We start from the raw sequence: 24,752 nt of genomic DNA, 5'->3' as shown, positions 1-24,752 counted from the left end.
GCTGGATGTTACCCGTGCCAGCCAAGGTTGAAGCTTTGGAATTTAAAGCATCAGCCACTTTCTTGATAAGTGAGTGTAAATGATTTATGAATTACTTACTTATCAACTTATTATTTGTTGTCTCCAGCATATTTGGATTTATTGCTGCCATATTGTTTCTGTTTTCTGTTTCCCCCTTTCCTTGCTGTCTTCTACTGTCTGTTGGATCGAGGACGTCTTCTTTAGTCCTCCTTTGATCTTTTTCTCTGGAAGCATGGATTGAATTTCCATTCTTTCAGTAGCCACTGTAAAACCGTAACTAGCGACAGGTGTTTCTAGCCAGGGCTGGGCTGGATAGGCCCAGGATTGTCTTCCTCTTCCCCAGTGAGAGGAAACGCTGCTGCCTCTCTGACACCCCCAGCCTCTTGCTGTCTTCGGGGGCTTGGCTTCCGTTCTTTATCTTAGATATTAACATACAGCACCGTGGAGGAGGTCATTGGTGGAGAAGGGTCCTCCTAGCCCCACCCCCCACTCTGAGCAGCAGGGCTTTCCACTCTTCTCTGTTTCCCTCCACAGTTCTACATGTTGCCCGTCTGACTACTTCTTTTCAGTTGTAGATTACAATTTCATTACTGTCAATGTTATTGAAAAAAATGAGCTGAAAAAGGAGCACGAAAGGCAAGGCTTTATTGGGGAGAAGAGCTGCTGGGCTCTCTCAAACAATGTAGAGAGAGACAGAGATACAGATAGAGATAGAGATATATAGAGACAGAGAAAGAGAGACCAACTGGGTGGGGTTTATAAGGGGCTATGTGGCAGTAGGGCATCACGAGGGTTGGGGATTGTTTGTACTGCAGGGCTAGAGACGGTGGCAGGGGATTGGAAGGGGAGGATCATGAGGTAGCAGGGTGGAGCAACAAGTTAGGTTTTGCTTCTCCAGAAGGGGTAGGTTTTACTTGTCCAAAGTGGCTCATTTCCTGTAAGTGGGAACCATTTTAGGGACGGGAGCCATTTTAGAATGTAGGACTGTTGGGGCCATTTTGACTGGTAGAGAACGCTATCAGTTTATACAGTGAACAAATCAGAATTTAGCTTTGTTACATGATCACACGACCCTCACACAGACGTACTTCCCCTGATGTCATCTTTTTACGTTTTTTTTCTTGGTGATACTCGGGCTTGAACCCAGGGCCTTTGTACTGAGCTAAATCTCCAGCTCTTTTTAAATTTTGAGACAGGGTCTTGTTAGGTGGCTACATTTCTCAGGCTGTCCTCAAGCTGGCAATGCTCCTGCCTCAGCCTCCCAGAGTACCGAGATTCCAGACATGTGCCTCCACATCCAGCTTCCCCATCACACCTTTGCCAGTGGGTTATATGTATGCATAAGACTGTGTGTGTTACGGATCCTGCCATTGCTTGCAGTGAGCCACATCCCCATGAATCTATCTATGTTGGATGCAAAATATGGTTAACTAAAAAGTGCCTTTACCACTCCGAGCCTACTGAGCACCCTGGCTTTGCCCATGGTGCATGGAGGGTGTCGCTGTCGCCCCTCATGATTGCCTGGCTGTCAGCATGGAGAGAGAACCATCCTGGAGGTCACCAGCCAGAACAAAGGTCCAGATTATTCAGATGTGAATTGCAGTTTCCACCAGATGCATACTGGCCCGGGAGTGGGGGGGGCAGGAATCGGAAGCCAGGTGTAGTGAGGAGAACAGGCAGCACTGGGGAGGGGAGAAGCAGTGTTGGCACTTCTTGAGGGGCAAAGGTAGTCTCACTTGGGAAGAAGAGAAACCTCAACTTCGGTTCAAAGGTTAAATTTTGAAATGTGGAATTGGTCTCTTTTTTTGTGATTTTGGTTTTCTTAAAATCATTTTTTAAAAAAATACAAGGTTTCTCTAAGATGCTAAATTGCCCAGGCTGGGCTCAAACTTGCAGTCCTCCTGCCTCAGCCTCCCATGGTGCTGGGATTACAGGTGTGCTCCCCTACACCAGGCTTCTTAAATTTTTTAATCCAACAGTGGCCTGAAAATTCAATTGAGTAGGATTGGTCCAACAACAGCTTTAAAGAGACAAGGAGAGAAGAAAAAGATGCTCGGCAATTTCAATTGCTATATGATTGCATTTTCAGAATTCAGAGAGTTCATTGTATTGATTGCATTTATCTGATAATGTTTTTATTTGCTCTTGAGGGCATGAAATTCTAGGTCCCATCATTAGAGTGCAGTTGCTCCAATCTCTTCGACATCCACTATTGAAGAGAAACTGTGGTCGCTGTGCTTATCATTTGTGCTTCTGAACATCTTGTAAGAGAGGCTCTGGTAGTCTAGAGACTGTCTTTTGAGGACATCTGTGTATCAGACGCTCAGCAGACAAAGATGGCGACTCTTTCTGATTCGTTGAGAGCCCGGAAGTTAGAAGGTGTCTCTCCCAGTTCCTTCCCCCAGCCCCTGTGTGGTGGGAGATATTTTGAGCCCAGCCTTTTTTTTTCCCCCTTGGAGCAGAAGGAGTATCATCTGCTTAGGTAGTTTACCAAATTTAAATAAGTAATCACCTTAATGAAATTGTCTTGAATATTTAATCACTGCTAGGTGGTGATACAAATAATCCAGCAGTTGCAGTTTTTGCCCTAAAAAATTTCTGTTGACATTTTCCATTTAACAAAACTATTTTTTTTTATTCTTTTGAAATACTGGGGATCAAACCCAGGGATTCGTCCAGGCTGAGGAAGTGCTTTGCCACTGATCCATACCTCCAGCCCTACCAAGACTAATTTTGAGTTTAGCAGGCATTATTTATCTTTTTTCTAATTATTTATTTCAGAGTACAGTACACACTATTCTTTTGAGTCAGGGTCTTGCTATTAGTTCAGGCTGGCCTTGAACACCACTATGTAGTGCATGCTGGCCTCCAACTCATGGCCATCCTCCTGCCTCAGCCTTTGGGTGCCAGGACCACAATCTGTTTGTCTTTTGAGAGACAGGGTCTCGCTATGTAGTTCAGGCTGGCCTTGAACTCACTATGTTGCCCGGGTTGGCCTTGAACTCATGGTGATCCTCCTGCTTTAGCTTCCTGAGTGTGGGAATGACAGGCGTGTGCCACTGTGTCCTGCTCGAATAATTTTTCTAAATTCAGCTCATCCTGTTTTCCCTTGTTACCTGTTGTCTTGGGGTTCTGAGGTCACAGCAGCTGCCACCCCAAGAACCGCAGTCAGCACCAGCCCATCTGAGTCTCCCCACCCTCCCGCTTCCTCCCCAGATCCTGCTAAATATGTTACATTTCCCATTTTATGGTTTTCCACTTCTTCCTACTGCCCTTTATTGCCAAAAGTTCTACACGGTAATTTGAAAAGCAGGACACTAAAATATCCATTTCTGAATGATTCGCTAACTACTGTGCTGTAATTGTATTCAAAGTTGATATTTCAGCCAAAACTTTAACTATTTTATTCAGCTGGAGAGGTATTTTTGTAGCAGATTATTCCTGCTTATGGTTTTGCCTAGAGCTTTTATTTCAGTTATATTTTTGTGCCACATTAGATATTTTTTCCATCTATTTGCACAAATCTAGATAAAAATGTTAACAGAACATAAAGTCACATGCTACACCAGGAAGAGTATGGAAATCAGAAATGATATGCGCATCTCCTACTTTTGTTTTTTCTGAGATTTATCACTACAGAACAGATTCACCCCGAGAATATGATGGTTAATACAGCTATGTCAAGTTCTCAAACACCTGAAATTATGAAGCTAAAACTTCTCTTATATGCTTCCTGGGAATGAGAGGGAAAATATGCAGGTAAATTACCTGCGACAGAAAAATAAATGTCAGTTCTGTAAATGAAGCCTGTCTTGAGTGCTGTGTATCACACTGAGTGTCCTCCGGGTGGGAACACTGTTGTCACTTGAGTTCCTCCTATGGGGGCAACCACTTTCACCTGGGAAGATAAGGAGGGAGAGGACTGTCGCGCCTCTTGTCCTGAGGGTGACAGGCAGACATCCTCCACTGGGATCTGCAGAGGCCCAGCAGTCCTTGGCAGGCCTGGTGTCTTTGTCTCTTTGGCTGCTGTGACAAATGCCATCAATGGGCAGCTAGTGAGCAGCAGGCACTATTTGTCCCAGCTCTGGGGTTGGGTGTCCAAGATCCAGGAGGCAGTAGATTCAGTGTGTGGCAGGGCTGTGTGTCCAAGCCAACCATCCATCAGGCAGTCCTCAGCGTTAGGCTGGATCCCAGCTGGCCTGAGACTGATACGTGGATTCCTGAAGCCTCTGTGTGATTTTTTTTTTTTGGTACCGGGGATCGAACTCTGGACCTTGTGCTTGTGAGGCAGGTGGTGGAACCACTGAGCTAAATCCCCAGCCCTCTTTGTGATTTTTAGTGAGCGCAGGGGAAGCTTCCCGGAGCTCGGATTCTAGGCCTTTCCCTCAGCCCTAGACAGCTGGATCTGATGTCTGGAGCTGTAGCACCACCACCTGGAAGGGGTCCCAGATGTCACTGTGCTGGGCAAGGTCCCAGGTGAGCCATAGCCCGGGTTCAGAATGAATTCTTGTCCTCGACCTGGTTGGCCCCTTAGTCGGTCGCATCTGACTAACTGTTCCTTATGCTTGGCGCTACAGGACCAGGGAGAGTTTGTTCAGCATGGAGGCAGAGGAACAAGACGAGGGAAAATGTCAGCATTCAGACATTGCTGTAAAAAACCCCACCCACCCCTAAATGCGCAGTAATAACTCATTTGCATTTTCACTGTGTTACAAACGAGTTGCTGCTGGAACATTAAGACACGGTGCTAACTTGGCTGAGTGATTGATTAGAAACTCTCATCTATTTTTTAAGACATAGAAAGGTCTGTTGGATATACTGCATCTACAGAGGGTTTTTCTTTTTTGTATGCGTGGGGGGATGCAGATTTTGGAGGCTATCCATTTTCTATCTTACTTGATTTTAATTTAATTTTTAAAATTCATAGTGAGTATGTATTATTTTCTATCATTAAAAAAACCCCAAACTATGATGGACAGATCGGGACTGTGAGATTTTATTTTCCATCCCTGGCACACACCCAGGGTGGCTGCCATGGATCCACTGGGAGGGCGTGACACACTGCTGCTCCAGCCTTGCGTGAGTCCCTTGTAGACCCCAGGCAGCGGTGACCTTGCCCTGACAGCACTCTGGAGGGGCTGTGTGGGCAGGCTTCACCCACACAGGGCCCCAGGGTGCTGACTTGCTGGCAACAACCACTTGAGGCGTGGGGCAGCCTGCTGGCCTGGTAGCGATCTCCTGCCCATCTCTGTTGGGTGGCTGAGTGGAGACCTGGCTGGGGAAGAGGAAGATGTGGAGGAAACAAGAAAGGCCAACTCTTCTCCTCTCTGTTAGCACAGGAAACAGCAAAGAAAACCTTAAGGAGAAGCAGTTTGTGGCGGTGCACACCTGTGATCACAGGACTCTGGGAAACTGAGGCAGGAGGATTCCCGGTTCCAGTGCAGCCTGGGCCTCTTAGTGACCTAATGGATAGTCTGTCTCAAAATAAAAATAAAAAAGGCTTTGGGTTATAGCTCAGTGAGGAAAGTCCTGGGTTCAATCCCCAGTATTTAGAAAAGACAAAAACAGCCTCTGCCCCCCCAAAAAAAACCTAAGGAGAGGCAAAATTTTTCTTCCTTTTGGGCAGAGGTTTACATGCAAATGATGCTGCCCTAAACCAACCAGCAAGGCGCTTGTCCTCCCCTACCCATGTTCCCCAGGCCTAACTAAGGAAAGCTGGAAGGAGCAGGTTCTGTAACCTTTCCATGTCCTCTTATGGAAAATGGAGAAATAATGATTCTGTAATGACTGAGTGCATTAATAGTTGTTTTTTTTGTTTCCCCTTATTTTTCTGCTGTATTTGTATGCACACAGTGTTTAATCCGTATTAGCTTTGTTTGTTATGATGCAAGTTAGAAAGTCATAGAGGACTGCTGTAGGAGAGCTACGGACAGGCAGAGGGGGTATTTGGTGATCAAAACTTACAGTGAGTCTTTGAATCTAATGAAATTACAGTACGAGATATGTATTGCTATTGATCCCCCTCGAAATACTCCCTCTTGCTTCACATACACGCATCCCGTCCTTCTTGCCGCTCTCTGAGGCAGCTCTGGAGGGCTCTTTGGTTTGTGTCTTTAGTGACACCCTCATGGCTGCCGTGGTGTCCTGAATGAATTCAAATCACTCACCTTTCATGGTCATTTTGACTCGGAGGAAGAGCCAGGAGTTGCACGGCGCCAGAACTGGTGAAGAAGGGCATGAGGACGTACCGTGTTTGTACAAGCCTGCCTTTCTGTCGTTTAGTACTTGGCAGCAGCGCTGACTGAAGTTTTGATCACACCTTGTGTACACGCTCAGGAAAGGGACTGCAGAGCTCGTCAGCAAGTGACAAGAATGACGGGATACCTGTTCAGAGCAAGGGGGAGAGTCTTCACGGCAGTATGTCTTAGTGCGGTACACTTTGAAAATGGTCATTCTCAGCCTGTATTCCTTGGAGGAAGACAAACATCGAAAATGTGTTAGAAAATTATAGTGTTCCAGCTTCACATTTCCACCTCCTTTTCCCAATTCATGATCACACACCTGGCATTGTTGCTTTTATTTTAATGGGGGAAGACGTTCGAAAACTTACAGGATTGGATTGAGGCTTTTATTATAAGCATCACCCCATGCACAGGATGTTCACGGAGCATGATGAGATTCTGGAAAAGAAGAAATGGCCATCATGTGGGCTGAATATCGACTGCACACTGAGACATCCAGAGGCTAGACTTTGGTGTGTGTTAGGACCACACGAGCTGCCATATCAGGCAAGCCTCCCAGTTTCAGGGCTCGACACAGACACCTGACGTGACATGCGTGATGGTCCAGTTGCAACATCTTTAGCTGGTGGGTGGCTGTTCCTGGGATCCTTTCATCTTGTGGATCCTGGGTCTTCAGCAACCACCTGGCTTTCAGGCCAACCAATGCCTCTTGAATTCCAGAGCTCCAGCCTTTGGTTGTACTACAGCATAGATGTGCTTACTTGTGGTGATATCTATATTTTTATATTTCCTTGGCATATTATGCCATTAACAACATTAAAAAATTAAGTTCATTTGACTTAATGTAGGGTTTTTTTGGTCTCCCAATTTTTTACTTCAAAAAAAACAGAGGAAACACTATATATTTTTCAGACACCCAACCATTAGCCTTCTATTTTTTTAGTATTTTTTTTCTTTCTTCAGTAAAGCTGCGTTCCCTGAGAGCATCTACCTGTGGCCTCCCTCCCTTCTCCTGAAAGCTTGATTCTGCAGGTATTTTGACAAATGCCTGGCTCTGATGGGCTCCCATGGAGAATGGTGTCCAGGGTAGTGCCGTGTTCCTGCTCAGTTTTAACGGTTCCTTAAGTGGACTCACCAAGACCTGGGGGAGACACTGCTGGCCTTTTCAATTTCTCTGCCAAGTGATGATGTTTTTAGCACCTCTTAACCTCTCCGAACCATGCTACACATTTAGCTGCTTATCATGGAAATCCTAGATTGATTAGAAAACAATTCTATCTTGTTGTGGGATCACAGTGAAAAGCAAATTCTATAGTTTATCATTACTGATTCTTTTCTAATGAGCCTCTTTGTTGTTCAAAATGAGACATCTCAGATTTAAAAATCATAAGGAATGAGTGAACCGGAGGATAGAAGGTTAAGTGCAACCCAGCACACAGGGAGCAATGATTCCCTCACTGTCACACAAGTTTCCTGGATATGTCCCCCCGAGGACCAGCAGTCTTTGCTACTCGTTCCCTAGACACTGCCATCTTTTGGCCCTTGAGAAACATGGCTGCTGCTGAGCTTCCTGTAGTACCGGAAGTACCCCTGGGTCAGTCGCTGGCCCTTGCAGATCCAAGTCCCTGCCCTGACTATTTGCATCAGAAGCTGAAATCAAGGGTAGTTGGACCACAGCCATCTTAAGGTCAAGGACTGGAACCCGTGTTTGAGCTGAGGGTTTTGACTCTACATGCTTTAGCGTGAGTGTTTCCTAAGACCAAAGAGAGACCGCCAGGCTCGCTTTGCAGGGGGCTCCGCAGAGATTAGGCCTGATGGGAAGACTACCCTCCAAAGGGCCTGCGAACCAGAGCCCCCAGGTGGCTGATGAGCTGTGAACAACAGACGTCTGATTACACGATGCATGTGGGAAGCCACACTCAGCCTCCCACCTTCCCTGTGCTTTTCATTCTATGGAAATGCATTTTAAATCACGGCAATTATGGAATTTCCTTGATTCCAAGATGTGTCTGATCGTAAAACACATTATCCATTTAATAACAGTCTTTTTGGTTTTGTTTTTGGTGGGGAGAGAAATAATGCCACTTAAAATATGCAATTTGACTGCAAAATGCACCTCAAATTTTAGGAATGATAAAATGCGGTGATACTGTAAAATGTTTTAGCCCAAGGAATTGCATTAGAAAAGAAGATTTATTGCTCTAGATTACAGCCAGGCCAGTTCTTGGGCAGCCGGAGAGGCAGTTTTTTTCCTTTGTAGGTTCGTTATCCTTTTCTGGCAGTGGATTTGGGTGTGCAATTACAGGAGCAGGCAGAAGCCGGCAGCTCCAGTACCAGGGCTCCTGCGGGGCGATTTGTGGCAGTAATTTCGCTGTTGTCTGTTCTGCCGCCCACCTAGCTAGCACTGACGCCCCCGCTGGTGAGCCAGCGCACCCCTAGGGAGTGAATTTGTGGGAAGATAAATTCCCCTGTCCCCGCCTCCATTTGGATGCTATTGTGGAAACTGAACAGAATGCAGATCATTCCCAAATTGAATTCTGTGTACCTGCTCTGCTAAGTAGAAAATTGCATATCAAATAACAGTTCCTAGGCTTGGCTCTGTCTAGACACAATGCTTGCTTACAGTTTTTAATGTTCTTTGTCACTTAGGCACAGAATCCCCTTTGCCCCCCATCTCAGAATCTTGAGCATTTTATTTGGGGGACATTTTCATTGTCAACTGCCAACTCCTTGCCCCCATCCAATTTCCAGTGTTCTTGAAGATGCGCTGTTTACTTCTGTGACAGCAGCCAGCACCCTGAGTTGGAGACCTTGGATGTAAGCACTGGGTCTTTTATTTGTCATAAGTGTTTTTTCCCAGTAGGTGTTCAATAAATGTACGCTGAGTGCATGAACCCAGGGAGAACTGCCTGGCATAAGAACCTGGAAAGCATTCTTATCATAGAGTCTAAGCCTTGCAAGAGGACCCAGTGGCCCTCTCTGTTCCCACAGAGAACATGGCTAATGGTTTTCTAATTGGTGACTGCTTGGCATCGGAGGATCGTTTGCTCTATGACCTAATTCCCTGTCTCCATTTCCTCTGAACATTGTGGCTGCTGTGGCCAGGAGGAAACTAGAGAGGCTGCAGATGCCACTGCAGCTGTTGCAGTTTTGTGCAGCTGCACAATTCAACAGAGTAGCAAGGGAGATGCCACGCACAGAACAAAAATACCTGGACACGAGCCTTCTATCGAGGATCAGTGCTGAGGGTTGGCAGAGGGGTGGCTGCAGCTGTGGAATTATTCGGGTGTCCTTAGGAAGCGCAGACAGCCCTCGCAAAGGTTTAACAGCAAATCAGTTTTCACCATTACTGCTTTACTCCTGTGAGCCTGAAAGCTTTCTTTTCAAGAGTTCTAAGTGAAACAGAACTCAAGAAGGACAACACTTTACAAACTGCAATTCTCTAACAGGGGATGAGATAAGTGGAGTGTTGAAGAACTCAGAACTCAACTCTAAATTTCATTGTTGGATAGTTTTGTGGAGAGGGACGGTGGCCTGTGTTCTGGGCAGCCCCTCGGCCTGGTGGGGATCTGCCATGAGCAGCGGCGGGGGAGGGCTGAGCGTGACTGACGGGCAGAACCTCCACAGCCCCGCCCTCTGGTGTCCCCTTAGATTAAGCAACTCTTCCTGATGCCTCTAGAAGAGGACCCACTTGGGATGCTATGTTGTGGAAATTAGAGGGGGCAGTTCTGGCTGTGACAGTGAGTACAGGCTTTCAGTGAAGCAGGCTTGGGAACACTACCCATCCTGCGGTGGGGGAGGTGGAATGCACCCCCTCACCCCCCTGTCTGTCGCTGTGGCTTTCATGTTCTGGAAGGTTCTGAGGACAGCAGGACACATCGGCTGCTGCATCATGTGCTCCAGGGTTGGGTTGTCTGGGCAAGTCCGTGTTGAAGTAGATGTACCTCACCCTGCAAGTGCTCTTTCCCTCCCTTTTACCGCAGTGAAGGCATTGTGTGCATTAAAAACTATGTTTGTGTTTGATTTTTTTTTGTTTACCATCTTAATCATTACAATATAGTAGTATTAAGTATATATTATATATATTGCTGTTAAATGGATCTCCAGAACTGTTTCATCTTGCAAATTTGAAACTCTGTACCTGTTAAACTACTCCCCACAACCTCTCAACCCTAAGTCCTGGCCACCATCATTCTGTTCTCTGACTATGAATCTGACTGCTTGGCTCATACAGTATTCGTCTTGTTGGAGTGGCTTATTTCACTGAGCATATTCTGAAGGTTCACCCGTGTTGTAGTATATGGCAGGATTCATCTTCTTTTTAAGGCTGAATAATATTTCATTCTACATATACATCACATTTTATTGATCTTTTCATTCATCCATGGGCATTTGGGCTGCTCCCACCTGCTGGTCATGGTGAGTAGTGCTGCTGTTAACTCCAGTGGGCAAATAGTCTTTGCGATCCCACTTTGACTTCCTTTGCACCTGGACCTGGAAGTGAGATCACTGGATCAGGTGGTAGTTGTATTTTAAATATCTGATGGAAATGTCTTCTTTTTTCCATGGCAATGGCTCATTTGACATTCCTGAAAGTAACAGGCAGTGGTTCTAATTTGTCCACATTCTTTTCTGGTCAGATTAGGCACATTCAGGTTGATTTGGCCATAGACAGCCAACACTTGTTATTTTCTGTATGTTTGATAGTAGGCACTCAAATAGGTATTGTTTTAGTTTACATGAATTATAGTTCAAGGCTTAATAAGGGAATAGTTACAAAACATTTGTTATAGAATGGGGCACTGAGTTTAAAAGTGCCAAGAACAGCTGCTTGATGTCTTTTATTACAGCTTTAACCATAGTCACAGTGAAGCTGTGGGCAAAAGGAACCCTGCTCCATTGTTGGTACTGATATAAACTAGTGCAACTGCTATGGGAATCAGTAGGGAGATTCCTCAAAAACTAAAACTAGAAATTTTGTTTGACCCAGCTATTCCCCTTCTAGATATCTTCCCAAAAGAGTTATAGATGTCATATTACAGTGATCCAGGCATACCCATGTTTATAGCAGTGCAATTGATAACAGCTAAATCTTTTTTTTTTCATTGAGCTTATTGGTACATATTAGGTAGACAGTACAGTTACATTCATTATTGGGATCTTGTACCTTTACATGACAGGGCTTGCTTCTCAAAGGGAAAAAAGGAAAAACAGCTAAATCTTAAAAGAGGCCTATATGATTGCTTCTCGGTCTTTTGGCTAAGATCAAGTGTAAAAGAGACCTATATGTCCATCAGCAGATGAATGGATCACAAAAATACAATTTTTACACACAGCAGAGTACTATTCTTCTATGAAGAAGGCTCAACAAATGGATGCACCTTTTTCTTTCTTTCTTTCTTTTCTTTTCTTTTCTTTTTTTTTTTTTTTTTACCGGAGATTGCACTCAGGACCTTGCCAGGAAGGCAGTGGTACCACTGAGTTATATCCCCAGCCCAACAAATGGATGCACCTTGAGGTCATAGCACTAGGTGAAGTAAATCAGACACACAAGTTTGGCATTGAACACATGACCTTTATACCCAGTGAACGCTAATGAGTTATTTGTCATGACAGAGCAGGGGTGGGCTTCTCAGGACACAGTGAAATAAACCTAGACCCTTGACCCATGGCTGGGGCTCCAGGGCCTTTCCCTGTTGTGGACTTGTTGACCACAGAAGCTGTGACAATCCAGCTCTGACACAGGGCCTTCTGGAAGAATCTAAAGTCAGTGCTGTCATTCAGTGCATTAAAAAAGGCAAAGTGTTCAACTTAGAGCATATGGGGTTGGGATGTGGAGGGACTGAGCCTGCTGTGTGGGTAGATGGAGAACCAGGCTGAGCTGCCCTGTTTGCCCAGGACCTCGGTCTTGGCGCAGGTAGTGAAGAGCCTTCTGCATTCACCCGGCCTCCTCCAGGGTCTCTGCCAACCTTCGATGTCTTCTCTGCTCCAACATGGAAAGTCATTGCAAGAAGCCAACCTGGGATGCATTTCATAGCTGACGTTTCCTTACTAACCTTTAGGACAGGTCCCCCAAAGGGATATTTCTTTAATGTGTCAGGGACCAAACATATATATATATAAAAGAAAATTACTCCAGTATTTCACTTGAGATTGTGCAGAGATAGAACACGTTCCTTTTTCAGTAGTATTTATGGCTGTTCAATTAAACCTCGACCAAACAATAGTGAACCCACTACTATTTCTAAATGCGTAATCTTGGTGTTTGTAGCTCACCATATATCTGAAGTATGACATAACCCTTATGGAACACATTCAATTTGTTGCTTCCCAGCTTCAATAGAAGCAGTTAAGTCTGTCTCCTTTTAGACAAACTGTTAATGAAAAGGTAGCTGAACAATCATTTTTTTGTAATATGCAATTCTGTCTCCTTAAATACAGGAGCCTGACAGAGCCATTCAGCAGTTAGTACTTTCTCTCTACAACTGAACTCTCTCTGACCCTCTGAAACTAACAACTGGAGCAAAAAGAGAGAAAAGGGGTAAGTCAGCCAAAAATGGATGCTCACCTGGAGTATTTATGATTCTGAGGATGCAGTGGAAGGTATAGTTTGCTTTATTGTTTTCAGATAATGTATGAATAATCACCTCCTGCTGCCAAATACATTTTTATTGATTTTAAAGTATTTCATGAAGCTGGTGCACTGTTTGGAGAATGGTGAGATTGTCTGAATTTAGTTCTGAGCTTGCCTGTCTTTTAGCCATGCGTCAGGGCTACAGGCAGTGGCCCAGAGGCCCAACGGCCACTTCTTCAAGAGCAGGCAGGAAGCTGGGCTGGTCATCCCAAGCCAGCACACGGCTCTATTTTACTATATAATTTACAATCCCCCCAAGAGTTTCTTGAATAGAACTGTGCAAAGACAATCTTATATCCCATTTTAAAATTCAAATAAAATATCCCAACAGTGTCTTTGGACATAGAGTAGTATCATAGCAGCTGGTAGTGATGGAGTGTTCAATCTGCGCCAGTCTTGGGCCCAGGTCGTCTGATGTGTATCCAGTGAGGGGGCGATGATCATTGGACAGATGAGGAAATGTGGGCCAGAGAGGTTACAGAGCTTGCCCAAGGTTGCTGAGAGATAGCTTTTATACCAAGGAGACAAACTCTGCCACCAGGACACTTAGCTCCTACACTGTGTTGCATGAAAGCTGAAGACCACTGTGCAGTTTGGGCTCATCAGCTCACTCGTTTGGGGGTGTGCTGGGGAGCCATCTGAATGGCACAGGGTTTGAAAAGAATGCAATCAAGGAGATGTGTGTAAAGTACATTTTTGAAAGAGGCATAACGGGATTTATTGGGCAGCATTTTAAGTTACATTTGCGGAAACAGTGTGGGCCCTTGAGAGAGGTGCATTGCTGTTTGGAGCTGGGGACATTTATGTTTTTGTCAGTGGAAATTTGTGGAATTTGTGACTCTATACCTCTGGCTTGGTCTTAGTTTATAGGAAATAAGAATGGTCCACCCAAAGAAAGAAATAAGAATGGTATTTTAAAGGAGAAGGGCAAGGTCCAGCCTATTATTTTTATTTTTTAAGATGGGTGATCCAGGGGCTGGATGTAGCTCAGTGGCACAGAACTTGCCTGGTAAGTGCAAGGCCTTAAGTTCGAGTCCTGGTACCAAAAAATAAAAAGTTTGGCCTAAACACATTCTTTGAACTCTTTAAGATCTGGTTTCTGCCTTTTTCTTTATCAACTAAGCTAATTTATGGACTTTTGGTATCTTGAAGGGATTTTGGGTGTGATGGAAGAAAAGAAGCATAAACCAACATAGGGAACGTAGCTGTAGATAACCATGGCAACCTTGTGTCCTGAAGTCACAGCCTTCTTTAAAGGACAATTCAGACAGGATGACTTCCCCTTTCTCCTTCCTGCAGTCCTCATTTTTCTCCTCCCTCATTCTCTCTCCTCTCTGACACTTTGATTGCTTATTCTTACCAGATGGAGAGGGGCTGAAGGTCTGTCTTGTTCTGGCTGCCTCAGGCCGGGGTTGGGGTGCTGACCCTGCCTAGTCCTGGGTCGGAACCCTCCTGTGACTGAGCTAGAGGAGGCACAGGAAGATGGCTTTGTCATTTGATGAACAGTCATCTGTCAGTAGCCTGGGAAAGAGGAAAGAACATTAGCGAGTTATTACACTTAAGCTTCATTTTATAACCATGCTAAATAAGCAGGGGCTAAAAATTAAAAGTAGAGTATTGATGAATAGTGTGTCCAAAAGTTGTAGAAGTCGGACAAAATTAGGCAGAACTTGGCATAAGCCTTTTATCTCATTATTTGCTTCCTCTTGTCCAGATTTTAACTCAAGTACTACAGGTGAAGCATGCAGACTCCTCCTTATTGTCAATAAGAGGCCCAGGGTCCTCTTATTTTAATCATAACCATGGTCACAGAATAACCAAATAAAGATATCTATGCTTTTGTGATCACTGGGGCATTAACTCTGGGGTTCTAAACTTGGACAGGGCTTTTTTTCATAGACCTGAAGACCTTTTGTAGTGACCATGTCTAGGCAATGTAAACATACCTGAAGCAGAGAACAGAAAGTTAGTTCATACCACAAAAGTAGCAAAGCTTACTGTGTAGAATATTAATATTTCCATTTGTCTGTCATAGGTACTCATAGAAGAAGCCAAATCTTTACCTGAGGTCACATGACAGTACATTACAATAACATAATGGCAATAATGCTAATAGTGTCTGAAAAATGTGTTTTTGGAAGTACTAGGAGTCACAGCCCCTCGTGGCTGTAGTCTGAAATGTTGTGGTGCAGCTGAAGACAGCCAGGAGAGGCTGGTGCCGCGTTTAGAACCCCCTCCTTATCTAGCCCAGCTTTCTCTATTTTTATATGACTATAAATCATTCCACTTTTGTGGTTATACTTGTGCTGCTGTGTGTTTAAATCAAGTCAAAGTAAGACCCACATTAACCAAAATACATCTGTTTATACACATACACGCACACACACATACACTTACACTCATCAAGAGCTGGTGAGGCTCTTCAGGGTTAACTCTTGGGGCCATGTAAGGGTCCTCTTAATTCCCTTGATTTTTTTTCTTCACCAGATGGAAAGATTTGTCATTGCCAATGAGCCATGGTCTTGCTTGACTGTATGTCTTCTCTGGGCAGCATGGAGGATTTCCCTGAGGGCCAGTGACTCTCCTTCATGCAGAATGCACACTGAGTGACTCCCGCCCTCTTGGGGTCTGACCATACTTTCTGGGGAGGGTGGGAGACTCACGGGAGCTGTGGGTCCCTTTCGGAGGAGTCTCCTCAGGCCCTGAGCTGTGGATTACCTTGGGGGCAAGGGCCAAAATATTGGTTGTCCTCTTAGCCCTTTCACTCCTAGCTTTAGCTTTCAAGAGCCAGGTGCTGAACACTGCAAGTCAGTTACACTGGTCTGAAGGTGGTAGCAATTGGTCTTAGCCCTCAGTTATGATCCTCTTTGGATTTGGGGTACTTTGAAATATAAAGGATGACTAGATAACAGCTACCACTTCTGCTGATCATAGCCTTCCATTAGAATCAGGAGTCAGGGGATGGGAATTTAGCTCTGTGGTTCCACTGCCTGCCTTGCAAGCCCAAAGGCCTGAGCTTGATCCCTGGTACCAAAACACAAACAAACAAAAACCAAAAAACAACACCAAAAAAACAAAGCAAAACAAAACAAAAAAACAGAATCAGGAGTCAGTATCTTGTAATTGTTGGCTTATCACCTTAACATATTGCTTAGGTTGACTTTGAGAAGTCCTATTCCTGCAGAGTATCCACGAGAACAGTTATAAAGTTTTGCAAGAAAAAAAGCAAAATAAAAACAACCAGAACAAACACAGTATTTTTTGGATGGCAAGTGTGATGACATTATGCCAAGACCATTAAGTTCTATTCTTGCTAAAATTACATTGAAACTTTCATTTTAGTATAAAATAACCTAATAGGTTACTTGTACCCAATTATAAAATATTTAATTACACAAATTAATTGTCACTGAAATTTGGTATTTTTAAAACACAAAGTATCTACGTAGCATGCACTTATTTATAGATGACTAATGGCCCATTTTAAATCATTAGAGTCATATGGCCTGGGCTTCATGGTGTTTAGGCGTCTATCATGGTACAATCAGGAGCACATACACCTAAGCCTGAAAAAGTCTATCTTATAAACCATATTATTTAAGGACATCAATATGGTAAGGTGTTCTCCTAGGTTTTGCACTTTTGCAGGTTTGTATACTTGGGGAACACGGGAAGTTAGCAATAACTAGCATCACAGCTCCATAAGAATCTTTTACACATATTAGCTTAGTTTGTACTATTAAGGTGGAATTAAGATTCCTTAACAAGCTTAATAATGTAACAGCTCGGACAGGAGTCAAAGGACACCTTTAGCTCTCCCACAAGTTTAAGAAATAGTGTTAATGACCACAAAGGACTGATTACCTAATGTACAAGTGTATCTCACTTATACAATAACAAAGTGCTTATTTTGTCCTAGACAACAGATGTAGATTAAATTTTAAATGGCAGGACTGAATTGTACCAAACATGGACAGCAGTGATCATTGTTAAATGCTTATGATTTAGATGCGCTGCATGTTGCACACACACACACACACACACACACACACAAACACTTCTTGGTGACTGCATGCATTAAACTCTTTGTAATTTTAACTCTGTAAACTTTTAAACATTAGACACAGCTCAGACCTGGGGCTTATTTTGTCCTTGGATAGACACACATCTCTAGTCCCAGACGCATAACCTAAGGCAACGGTTGTTCATTCAACCAGTTATAAACTGATTATTGAAAACATTTTAGAACAAGTCAACATTGAAATAGACCTTAACTCTTAAAACTAGTGTTTTGAAAATAAGCAAGTCTAACATTTTAGAACAAGTCAACATTGAAATAGACCTTAACTCTTAAAACTAATGTTTTGAAAATAAGCAAGTCTAACAGCAGAAGAAAATAAATTATCTTAATAAAACCCCAAACCTGTTTCCTAGTCTAATTTTTGCAAGTTTAACTAACAGCATTTTCATGTTTTAAGGAAATCTATTGCTTTACACATAGAAAACTCTTCAATTGACTTTTTAAATCATTCACAACTTAATTACATATAATAATAACCTTTTAATAATATTTGCTGCAAGGGGGCACAATAACTCAGGGGAAAGCTGGAATGTAAAAAAAATATATTTTCAGCTTTAATTGAGTTGATTGGTACATTGTAGGTATACAGTACAGTTACATTCATTATTGGGATCTTGTACCTTTACATGACAGGCCTTGGTTCTCATTTTTCCCCCTTGTCCCTGTCCTCCCTTCACCCCCTCCTCCCCTCCCCATCTACAAACACTTTATTTCCATCTTTTCATTATCTCACATTTTTTTCTTTTCCCTTATTACCCTTCCCCTACCCATCCCACCTTCCCTGCACCTTTAGCTCCTTTCTTCTCATTTTTCAATGTCAGTAATCTTATTAGGTTCTTATGTATTATTACAGTTTATTCACACCAGAGAAACTATTTGGTATTTATATATGTGTGACTTATTTATTTCACTTAGGAGTATATCTTCAATATGTATCCATTTTCCTATGAATGAATCTATTTTCTCATTCTTTATGGCTGAATAGTATTCCATTTTATAGAAAAACCACATCTTCTTTATCCAGTTTCCAACTGATGGGCAGATGGGCTGTTTCCAAGTTTTAGCTATTACAAACTGTGCCGCTGTAAACATTGTTGCACATATATCACTGTGATATGATTATTTTAATTCTTTTGGAAAGATACCCAGCAGAGGGATGGCTGGGTCAAATGGAACCTCTAGTCCCAGCTCTTTGAGGTATCTCCATATTGATTTCCACAGTGGTTGCACCAGTCTGCACTCCCACCAACAATGGAGAAGGGTTCCTTTCTCCCCACAACCCCGCCAACATTTGTTATTGTGTGCTCTCTTGATAGCAGCCATTCTTTGTGGGGGTGAGGTGTAATCTCAGTGTTGTTTTCATCTGCAGCTCTTGAATGACCAGTGATGTGGAGCATTTTTTCATATATTTACTTGCTGCTTTTACTTCTGTGTCTGAGAAATGTCTGTTCATTTCGGATGCCCATAATGTAAAATATATTAAATGATTTTTTTCCTTTTGAGACACATCTTGCTATGTAATTTAGCTTGGCCTTGAACTCATGTAGATTCTCCTGCCTCAGCCTCCCAGATGCTGGAATTATAGGTGTATGCCACCATGCTCAGCTGCATGAGACTTTTCAGACAAAAGTCTTGAAGATCTTGCCTCAAAATACTTGTTCCTTAAAATAATGAGGTATTGTTGGGGATTTAGCTCAGTGTAAATGAGCTTGCCTTGCAAGTGTAAGGTCCTGAGTTTGATATCTAGTACAAAAAAAAAAAAATCCAAAAAAAGATACCTTATTATTTTCATTCCTTTTTTTTGTTTTTGTTTTTGTTTTTGTTTTGGTACTGGGGGTTGAACTCGGGACCTTGAGCTTGCGAGGCAGATGGTGGAACCACTGATCTAAATCCCCAGCCCTTTTTTGGATTATTCTAATCCACATTTTTTCATAGCACAGCGGTAAATGATTCACAGATTGATTAAACAGAGAGAAATGCAGGTCATGTGTGGCCCTTGGGCAGGTGGCTGTGCGTGGCTTTGGCTGGGTAGTTGCACAGGCTTGGACAAGTTTCTGTATTCCTCAAGGCTCTGTCTCCTCATCTGTGCAGTGGAGATGACGATGCCAGCGCCTCTGTGGGGCTGAGGACTGGGCCCTCGATAAAGATTAGACGCGCAGGTAGGCATGCAGACCGTGGCTCATGTCGGGTGCAGAGAACGGCTCGGTCCTCGCAGAGCATTTTCAAGAGTTTGCAGGCGCAGACAGGGGACTCCTAGGGAAGGAGACAGACACACCCACCGCTCGCTGGGCTGTGCTGCCAACCCTGAGGGTAGGGGATGCAGTCGGGCAGGCGGAGGTGGCCCCATCACGCGGTGGGGGCGCTGCGGCTCCGGAGGGAGGAGGAGCCTGGAGGGTGTTGGGTGGGGAGAACACCGAACCCCTGGAGGGCGGTGGGAGCCCCTGCAGCTGGCCCTTCCTCCCACACCGAGCTCCACCACCCTTGGGCGCCCATCTTGCCGGCGTCTTTTCAGCCACTCTCATCTTTACCAACCCGATCCAGGGAGCCTCGGATCCTCCCTCTGGCTTGACGCAGGCCCCAGCTCTTCTCTCTCCTCCACCTGCCGCTCGTCCTGACCTCCCCAGATGCAGGCCCTTCCCGCGCCCAGCCCTCCGCAGCAGCACACCACTGCGTTTGACAGGGCTCCCGGTCAGCCTCACGGTCCTGACTCCATCTCCCCGTGGGGCCTTGGCTTGGCAGGACCCCGCTCCGCGTGTCATCACAGCTCCTTCCCTCGGACCCAGGCCAGCTCTGCCCTGGTGCCCACCGCTGCCTCTGTGCGGCCGTGGATCCCTCTCCCGTGATGTCAGGGACTCGTGTCCACATCTGAATCATCCCCTACATTGTTGTTGTCTTTTATATCTCTGAATCTTAGCCCCTGGTGAGCCCCTTCTTCCGGGTCCTCAGAGCCAGCGTTTGCTCTGTCCTCCCTCTTCCGGCCAGTCTCTGGGGTCTGTTTTCTGCCTCTGTTACCCCTGTCACCATCGTCCCCCACGGTGGGCCCACGGAACCCACACCGGACCATCCCAACCTCTGACAGCGAAAACGACCACCGCAGCAACAGCCGATGGCCAGGCCTGGGGCCTCCGAGCCCAGGGCCCTGTTTCCTGCAGGGTGAACCGTGAGCACAAAGGATGCTTCTCACCTGGGCCGCTCGCCGTTCCGCCCGCCCGCTGTCGCCTCTCACCTGGCCCTTCCGGAGAAGGCTGTGGGTCAGCAGATCTGTGCCTCTGCTTTGGTGCCTTCCCAACCCCCGACCCGCTGTTTCCTCGGTGAACACACGTTCTCGAAGCCCCTGTGCGGGCGGGCCTCCCGCGGTGCTCCCTCAGGGCCCCTCAAGGCTGGTTCGCACGGTCTCCTCCTGCCCACCAGTTGGCTGAGGCTGACTGAGCTTCCGCTGGCGGCAAAGCAGCTCGGGACTCTGCTGGTGCAGGTGCCGGGCATGACGCATGGCGCAGGAGTGAGGAGGGGGAGGGAAGGAAGGAAGGAGCCGCGTCACGGCCGGGAAGTGGAGTGGGCGGCAGTAACCCGCCCCAGGAGCTGGGATGACACCGGTGGGGACGGTGCGACATTTGAAGGACAGCCACAGTCCATGAGCTGTAGCAGCTCGGAACTTGTGACGGACTCTAACACGCGGTGGAACTTGGCGATGGTGCCAGCAGTCTTTAGAAAAGCCACAGCCCTAATGCTTAAACACATGGCTGTAATTCGCCTCTCCGTGAAGCGGTCTTTAAATTGTGTTTGGAGGCTGGGAAGTGCACATCGGTGACAGGCTTAACTGCATAGCTGCCGTAAAGCAAGAGACGAGACCCATCTGTATGCAAATGGGGTGCTTCAAGTTCATTATTGTTATTAGGGAATGGAAATACAGCCAGGGCAGAAATAATAGTATATTTCCCGCCGCCTGCGCTGTGTTTTCATCAATGGGACTTCCGAAGGTCTATGCATTTACCAACCCATTAGAATGAGCGATTTTATATCCTAATGTAAAATTAAAGGAATTTAAGGATCTGCCCAGGAGATACAGTTGCTTAAACCTATATTAATGTCTCTATTGGTTACGTGGGTTATGTTTGCGGAATATTACTGGGAAAGAAAATGTCCTGGCCATGGGTATACTTCTTAAATCTCCATGTATCTAGTTTCCGTCATGGCAGAGAGCTGAATTTCTTCTCTCATCCAACACAGAAGACAGAGGGCCTGCTGTGGCTATTCTGAAATGTGAATCTCATCAAGTCTTTATTTTTTTTAATGGTCTCATGTCTCTTTTCTCCCTTTCTCCTCTGATGCCCTTCTTGGCTTCTCACAGAGTTCATGTCTGCATCTGTTCCTTCTTCTCCCTCTGCCTGGTGGGCAGCAGCGCTGTGATTGCCCACCAGGGTCTCCCCAAGGCTGTGGTGCACCTTTTCTCCGACCCCTGTCCCTGCTAAGAGGTCTGTTACAGAACGTGCATAGGCCCCTGGGAGGCGTGGGGATTTATCAGCAGAGACTCAGAATAATGGGCGGACAAGAGATACGTGTGTGTTTACTCTCTGATCAGGGTATGTGGGGGTTCTGCCTCCCCTGTGGCCACCATCTCTAGCGGTTTGGGTCTGGGCACCATCTCTTCATTACGTTTCCTGCAAGGGCCCTTCCAGGACAGCACCATGCTCCTAACACCATGGCTCTGGGGTCCTGCTTCCCCTTGACAGGACAGATGGCCCTGCCCTGTGGCTCCCAGCCTGTCACGCCATCCCTCTGGGCACTCCGTCAGCTTCCGTGCTGTCTGGGGACCTCAGGTGCCAGGGAGCCCCTCGAAGGGGGTCACTCACCTGTGATACTTTAGGTCTAGAATGTTGCCTCTTCCCATGGGTTTGGAAGGTGGTTGGATCTCAGGATGCCACACTCAACAGTGGATTCACCCATTGAGTTCAGTAGCGGCAGGCACCATGAGGAGGTGGGGCCAGCTAGAGGAGGCCACTCAGCAAGGCCTGGCCGGCACATTCTTGTCCCCAGCTCCTCCCTTCTCCCTGCTTTTTGGCGGCTGTGGTCTGGGCATCTTTTCCTCCACTGAGCCTCTCCGCCGTCTCATCTCTACTTGGGAGCCAGCGGGTCATGGGCCGTAACCATGAGCCAAATAAATATCTCCTAATTGAAGTGTCCGTGTATCACAGGTGTTGTCCCGGCCGGAGGAAAGTGGCTGACAGTGACCACAGAGCCACGTCTTCTGCACTGCAGACTCTCCTCTGCCCAGGGGGAATGTAGGGTTCGGAGGGCACAGGCAGAGTAGCACGCCTTCCAGCTGTGTCTTCCCGAGAGCACTGTGACACCGATGGCCTCACGTCTAAGAGGTCTGCTACTTCAGGGTTGATCAGGAGAGCCCTGGGGTGGGTGAGGAGCAAGGAGGCCCCTCTCATCCTTAGGACCTCAGGACGGAGGGCTGACTCATGCAAACGCACTGACTCAGAAGGGTTTCTGTAAAAACGTGGGCCGGTTGCTTTGCAGGCAGCTGCCTGCATCATTCAGAGATGAGGCTGAGGTTTTCCTTGCCCAATGCTCAGCTGCCTGAGGACCCAACTGTCAGCGGAGACAGCCGCCTGAGAGGGGTTCCAGCCACCAGAGGCTCTGCTGTTGCCCTCAGTTCTCATCCATTTAGGAAGAACTCAACTCGGGATTGAGTTCTTGTCCTTTGCAAAAATGAAAGAGAAGATTTAGAAAACATTAACACGGGGTGTTGAGTGGGGAAGGCTGTGTGTACGGGTGGGTGTCACGGTGGAATTCTGTACTGTCTGCCCGATTCTACTATGCACCCAAAACAGATAGAAACAAATAAAGCTGATGTAAAGGAAAAAGGAGCCCAGCGGCAGAGTGCTTGCCTAGCATGTGTTGGGTCCTGGGTTTGAGCTCCAGCATCACAAAAACAACAACACAAAACAGCAACCCAGGTCAGGAGAGCAACACAGGAGGAGAGCAGGAAGGAGGACAACCACAGCGCATGGCAGCGGCATGACGTCTTCGGAGGAGAGGGGGCAGCCGCGTGGCCCGTGGGTGCCAGGAGAGAGGACATCACTACGCCGGGTGCCCATGGCCTGGTGGAGGCCTGGGTCTCGGGGAATCTTGGTGACTGTAGGACCGGGGCCTGGACTCGCTGTGGCCAGGACCTGCCCGCAGGGGGCGCCCATGAGCAGGACAGGCCCCGAGCACCTCTGCTTTCCACCGTGGACGCTGAAGCGCTTGCTTGCGGGACCTTTTGGGACTTGTGCAGGCCATGGGGGCAGCTGGGGTGCAACGCAGGCCGGCACACCACCCTCCCACAGTCTCCCAGAGGGAAGCCTTTGTCAGAGGAGGGGTTTGTCCCCCTGCGGAGGAAGCCCTGCTTATTCCTTGCTGTTCAATTCTTTTTCTTCTTCAGCAGGTAAAATAAGAATTCATGTGCAAGGACCCAAGTTCAATTCCCGGTACCAAAAAAAAAGAAAAAAAAAAAAAGAAGACTTCACACCAGCACCATCAGGTCCACCCTGAGCCCCCCACCTCCCACCCATTTGGACCTCACTGGTCTGTACTGTGTGGCTTTACCATCAGTGCTCAGAGCTGCTCTGTACAGTTGTTCAGGTTGTGCGTTGCACAACGGCGGCCCTGGCATTACAGGTGCTGCAGATTTGTGTATTTTACGTTTCCAGCAGATGGCAGTAAACTGACTTGTTCGGACAAAGATCAGGCTGGCAGGGTGACTTACGATAGAGGAAAGTTTTGAAGAAAGGGTGCCTTCTAATCAGTCACAGGGAACCGCTGTGTGGCTAGGAGGCCTTGAATACACTGAGCTGGGTGGCTCTGATTGCTGCTTCTTTTCTGCAGTGAGGGGAGAAGTGAAGAGAGAGCAGATCGTTTACAGCCATTGGATAGTGGAATCGTGCATGTGTCAAGCTCATGATACAGCACTTCGGCTTGTGTTTTGCGTATCCTTCTCCTTTGAGCTATTCTAGGACTTCATTAATTATTATTGATTTTATTTTTATGATCCTAATTTTACTCGCCTGTCAGCCTGTGGCAGATGGGAGGCCAAGCCCTGCTCCTTGGAGAGGTGTTGGTCTGCACAGATCGGGCTGTGGCTGTGTGAGTCGGGAGTTAGAAAAGCAAGCTCCTTCAGGGCTGCGGGCCACTGCTTTCCTTCACAGTCACCTGGCCTGGGGTGCTTTGCTACAGGAGCAGAAAGTGGATTAGGCAGCCGCTCTGGGGGCCTGCAGGCAGATTCATCCCTCACCAAGAGCCTCAGGGTTCAGGTTGGGCCCGGAGCCCATAGTTCAGGACTGGACAGAGGTCCTGGCTGGCCAGCAGCTGGATCTGGGGAACAGAGAGACAGGTGAGCCTCGGTGTCTGCTGGCTGTGGGCTCGTAGATCTTAGATCACATCCCGGCTGTGAGTGCCTTGACCCCGTGGACACCAGCTTTGTGGTTTTTATTTTTGTGAGTGCAGTTTTGCAGCATGTGCTGATTGCTTTGTCTGTGGGAAACTGGTACACAGACTCATAGCGTCTTTATTCCTTTTATCCCCTCTTCTCCCCTGGGCCAGTGAAGTTCCGTGAAGGTGCTCCTGGGTGGGGGGCCAGGTCCACGTGGTGACTCAGGGACCCAGGCCTGGCTCTGTGCAGCCTGGGGAGCGGACACCCACTCACCTCGGCAGGCTGGTAAGGGCCAGCTGGGCCTCCTACCTGCTGGGCCCACAGTGACCACGACAGCTCGGCTCCCATGCCTGGCCA

General features: G+C 46.5%; 1 protein-coding gene and 1 long non-coding RNA gene across 6 annotated transcripts in view; one reads left to right on the top strand and one right to left on the bottom strand.

Moving 5' to 3' along the window:
- Atpsckmt (ATP synthase c subunit lysine N-methyltransferase) overlaps positions 1 to 24,752 on the top strand; it is a 269,273-nt gene that overhangs the window by 54,178 nt on the left and 190,343 nt on the right. The window contains exon 5 of one of the 3 annotated variants that reach the window (XM_010612122.3): positions 12,705 to 12,804. The exons of 1 other annotated variant lie outside the window; for it this stretch is intronic. In XM_010612122.3, coding sequence (XP_010610424.1) covers positions 12,705 to 12,752 — 48 coding nt within the window. In that variant the 3' untranslated portion in view covers positions 12,753 to 12,804. Of the gene's footprint in view, positions 1 to 12,704; positions 12,805 to 24,752 lie in introns of those variants that run through there. One more of the 3 variants, XM_033756450.1, reaches the window with a different exon arrangement.
- On the bottom strand, positions 10,691 to 21,031 carry LOC104853890. Of its 3 annotated transcripts, none has more exons than XR_777898.1 (3): positions 20,163 to 21,031; positions 14,258 to 14,418; positions 10,691 to 10,757 (listed from the first exon to the last, which is right to left on the bottom strand). It is a non-coding gene; the product is annotated as an uncharacterized LOC104853890 (long non-coding RNA). The 3 variants fall into 3 exon arrangements; XR_777908.1 differs by lacking the exon at positions 10,691 to 10,757 and adding an exon at positions 10,788 to 10,852; XR_002024976.1 differs by lacking the exon at positions 10,691 to 10,757 and adding an exon at positions 11,893 to 12,282.

Source organism: Fukomys damarensis, unplaced genomic scaffold, assembly GCF_012274545.1.
Source record: "Fukomys damarensis isolate Sample0158 unplaced genomic scaffold, DMR_v1.0_HiC HiC_scaffold_1, whole genome shotgun sequence".
Taxonomy (NCBI): Eukaryota; Metazoa; Chordata; class Mammalia; order Rodentia; family Bathyergidae; genus Fukomys; species Fukomys damarensis.
The sequence above is the reverse complement of the archived record's forward strand: the minus strand, read 5'-3'. Positions and strand labels throughout refer to the sequence as shown.